Below are 4536 nucleotides of genomic sequence, written 5' to 3'. Positions count from 1 at the left end.
CAACTTTTTCTTCACAGTGCAGGACAGCACTGACAGCACTGACAGCAATGACTAAAATACAAATCCAAAGTTTCCAGGACATTTGATCGTAATAAATCAATTTCAAGGTGTTTCCATGAATTGAATTTCATTATTTGTCTTTTACAGGACGTGTGGGAACCCTGAACTACACTTCACAGGACAGATATGGCTTATACAGTAGGTTTTATGAGAATGACAATGTTTATATTGTTTGTATGGACCTCGGTATTACACAATAATAAATACATAAATATTTTTTTAAATGCCCAAACTACACATGCTCTTTTTTCTCCTGCTATGATAATAAATGGAATATATTTGGGTTTCAGACTGAACAAAACAACAAACGTTTAAGACGTCACCTTGGGCACAAAGAAAATGCATTGGCAGATTGATAATTAAATTAATTAGTGGCATTTGGGTCCAGTTATTTAGGAGTACAACTGTAAAATTATAACTACAATGGCAATTATGCACACTGATATATGATTTATGACGGAACAGTTTTATCCTCAAGGTTATTGAAACGTTTGTAAAAGATTTATGACACTTTTATAACCTTCAGGAGCAGCAGACATTGGAAAAGTGACAATACTTCTGATAAGCAGGTATCATTAGACTATTGACTTTGAGATAGAACTCGTGATAAATGTATGTTTACACATTATTACAGAGACATTAAGGAATCTTAGGAGTGATAAAAGGAAAGCACCAGAAGGAGCTGCGACCAGTCTCTGGTTCAGTGTAACAGCGATCTCATCTCGTCTTATTTCATGAGCCTGTAACTGACACAATTATGTCACATTTTCAGATCACACACAAGCAAGACAGCTAACAGAAAGTAGGCTAGGCAGATATACTGCAGTCACTGAATGCAGTGAGGTGATAGTTTTAGTTACAGCAGCAGAGGAGTGTATGTAAAGTTGTATTTCTATATATTAAAGGACAGAGACTCTAATGGTGACACTGTCCGTTCTTGGTTTTACTTCCTCGCTCACCTTGATGTCGGTGTAAGAGACTTCCTGTGGGCGGTCCGGTCCCTGACCTGGTGTGGCCACAACCGTCGTCACCTTCCCACTGTCTCCTAGGAAACGAGCAGGAACAGGGTGACATAAATGACAGGGTTATGATTCAGTCATACGGTTGAGTCAGCGTAGCCGGGGTGAGAATAGATATATAGATATAATGTAAATGTAGAACACAGTAGTTATGAGTCAGAGCAGGTAATCTGTTAATTGCTTTATTATGCTAAAATGTGGGATGTTATAAAAAGGATTCAAATTAGCTGCGGCCCCTCTGGCTCCTTTTTTTTTTTTACAGGAGGTAATAATATGAAACCGCTTCACAACGTCACCAAAACAATGGCGCTGACATTCAACCCTCGCTGCGGCCCGCCTCAACATCTGGGCCGACTCTCCGCTGGCCGTTTCAATATTTAGGTTAATGACAGTCGAGTGAATGGATGTCAACTTTAAGAAGCCTCCAAAGACACAGACAGAAACGGTAAGAGTTCATACTCTGTACGCTGTGACTAATTAAACTGGGAATGAACCCAGAAATAGGCCAACTACTTTTTCTGTCCTGATAAAGTGTTTTAAGTAATAAAAGCCTCCCGTACATGGATTCTTTTGTTCTATGCTCCAGTGGCATCGCGCTGCACGGGTCACATACGAGCAGGAGCACACGTAAGCTGTAAGGACTTGTAGTGTGTAGAAGTTCACTCATTTACTTTTACCTCAGAGACAGAGAGGAAAAATACCATGGAAGCGTTCACAAGTTGAATGAAATCCTTTCTGAAAGGAGGATAAAACTTCTTGCAGTGCCTTGGTGTTTGATAAGTCTTCAAAATGGACTTCACGGTTCATACGTCATCATCTCGAACGTTGTCAAAGCGTTTGTGGTACAATAAAATGACTGGAGCTTAGTGTGCGGTCACCTCTCATAAACAGGACACTGCCATTACTAGCAGCTACGTGTGTGTGTGTGTGTTAGGGCTGTCCCTGAGTCAGGATCAAACCGATGCATCTGCTTTTGAATCCTTTTTTTATTTTAATACACTCAATCAAATCCACCTGCTGAACTGACCGGCTTACGTGTAAGACTCACGTTGTAATCCCTTTGTTCATCATCTGTGATGTGAAAAACACAGACAGAAAGTGAAAGTGTGACCAAAAAACACTATCGGTATTGTGGCGGTCTCACAGTATATCACAGTACTGCATGACTGAGCCCTTATAGAGTGGCTTATTAAAGTGTACAGAATATACAAACATTCATTCATCGTGTTTCTACCGAAGGTTTTTATCACTATGGTGTTTTCTTGGCCTTACAAAAAGATACAATATGAAAAGATCAGAATGTATGAAACCTAGTAAAAACATTCACACCGCTCCCTTTCTGAAACACACTTTTAAATAGTTACATAAACACTAAGAACTGATATAAAATATGCAAAGTATTTAAGTATTTAAAGAGATGTTTCCGCCCTTGTCTACCTCAATCACAGTTCGTTTTGTGCTCATTTAGAGACTGGATGTGCTCCTGCTCTGCGCACAATGACACAGCTACACAGCTGACAGTGTTTCAGGGGGAAGCCCACTGTACAGCTCACGCTATCGTCTCACGATACCCGGACGGAAAGCACAAAGCTATTCGCTGTCTGCACGCAGCCTTAGCACAAAACTGTGTATAGTAATCATCGGCCGATGACCTGTGAGCACAACCGTATTGATAAAAACACAACTTTGTATACCTCGACTCAGAAACAATAATCTCAACAACCTTTTGCCATCTAGCCGTCCTTGTTCTGTATCAGTGGCACCCTGACCATGTCCTCATACTTAATGTTTACCAAACAAGACAATGCACTTATTGATACGGCCCTCTTTCAGCCAGAGCTGCACGTCCTGGCGTTCCAGTCCATATCCACCCACACACACTAAACTGTCCTCAGCCACCAAAGTGCGGTGGTCATCCAATAGGCACGCTGGCGATATCGGTTACAGCTGAGACTGCGAGGCCTGCGCAGCGACCGGGTCACTGGGTTCTCTAACTCAGCGGCTGGGTTCACCCTGTGGACGGGAATGAACACACACAGGGCTCCAGGTTAAAAGTAGGACAGCTGGTTAAAGGATACGTTCACGCCAACTGTCTGCGTTGGTCCTCCTCTTACGTGTTTCTTGCTGATGTGACGGTGCAGCTGTAGATATCGGGGCTCTTCTCCTGCTGCCATTCACTTTTTACTGATGAAAAACAACTTCCATGAGGTCAATAATCTGTCGTAATAAACACGCTGCCTCACTGTGGCTGTGTCGGTGTGTCTGTTTTATCATTGTTTCATTGTTTCTGAGTTCACTGTTTATATATCAGTGGTGAACTGTGTCACAGTCTGCTTCCTGTCATTCACAGGAGGAAACAATCCCTTAAAAAAAAAAATGCAATTATTCAAACTTTGACATCCATATCTAATTATTTTGTGTTTTTAAACTTAAACAGCAATGTGAAAATATGATTTCCTAATGTCAATGTACCGTCTCTCTACACAAAAAGCACACTGTGCTTGAACGAACTCCACATCCTTAAAGCAAAGCAGCTTCAGGAGAATTAAGTTTACCTTATTAATATGCAGTTTAATGCAGCAACATCTTCCCAAAATCTAACCAGGCCGTGTGCTCTACAGGGAGAACCTCTGGTGGAAGTGTGAGGTTTCTATCAACTAACTATTGTTTACAGTTACGCTGCTCATGTGACAGTCTACCACAGCTGGTTTACATAACATTTACATAGAGTAATTGTGAACAAAAACAGTCTTGTGATACCACCATCCCCACGTTGGTCACATGCTTTTCAATCACACCCATCTCTGTAGAGTTTCCCAGAGAGATAACCACGATTCATCACACGGTTGCGGCTCGGTTAAAGGGAAAATCCACTACAATAACACTGTGTTTCTACATTTTAGAGCTTAATTTAACTTGTGAATTTGAACATTTCTCGTTGAGTTGGAGAGTAAGGAGACGGGGGTGATGTCATCCACAGACAAACCCTGGAGCGGCTCCACAGTCAGTGAATAATGGAACAACTGCTCGGACACTGTCTCAGCAGCCGCGGTAATTATACTGGAATAATACAGAAATAAATTATCTGATTTGTGGCAGTGAGCCCCGTTTTCCAATTCCCTTGGTTGTAATATGTTAAAACTCTATGAACACGGCAATTCACTGTTTTGTGGACCGCCTCCAAGAGTGTCGCCTGAGGACATCATCAATTCCCTCGCCGTTGTGTTCATTTGATATGCTTACAAAATTAATTTATACTGCTGTAGAAAAAAAATATACTCCCGTGTAATAAAATCAGTGGAAAATATCAGCAAAAATGGCATCACATTGATACTGTTCTCATTCCAGTCATCTCTTGAGTTCATGTCTGGGCCTGTCAGTTTCTCCTTGGGATGTTTGTAACAGCTGCAATACTGCAAGCAAGTGTCACATACTCAGTGTATATATATATATATAT

At 41.2% G+C, this 4536-nt stretch overlaps 1 protein-coding gene across 2 annotated transcripts in view; it reads right to left on the bottom strand.

The window, feature by feature from the left end:
- LOC118342479 (glycogen synthase kinase-3 beta-like) overlaps nucleotides 1-4536 on the bottom strand; it is a 17063-nt gene that overhangs the window by 10753 nt on the left and 1774 nt on the right. For both annotated transcript variants that reach the window (XM_035681032.1, XM_035681033.1), the window contains one exon: nucleotides 1020-1105. In XM_035681032.1, the coding sequence (XP_035536925.1) occupies nucleotides 1020-1105 (86 nt within the window). The remainder of the gene's footprint in view (nucleotides 1-1019; nucleotides 1106-4536) is intronic.

The sequence above is a fragment of the Morone saxatilis genome, unplaced genomic scaffold (genome assembly GCF_004916995.1).
Source record: "Morone saxatilis isolate NCDOM2014 unplaced genomic scaffold, NCSU_SB_2.0 Contig9, whole genome shotgun sequence".
NCBI classification, from domain to species: domain Eukaryota; kingdom Metazoa; phylum Chordata; class Actinopteri; family Moronidae; genus Morone; species Morone saxatilis.
Note: the sequence above shows the minus strand (reverse complement) of the source record. Positions and strands in the feature narration are given on the sequence as shown.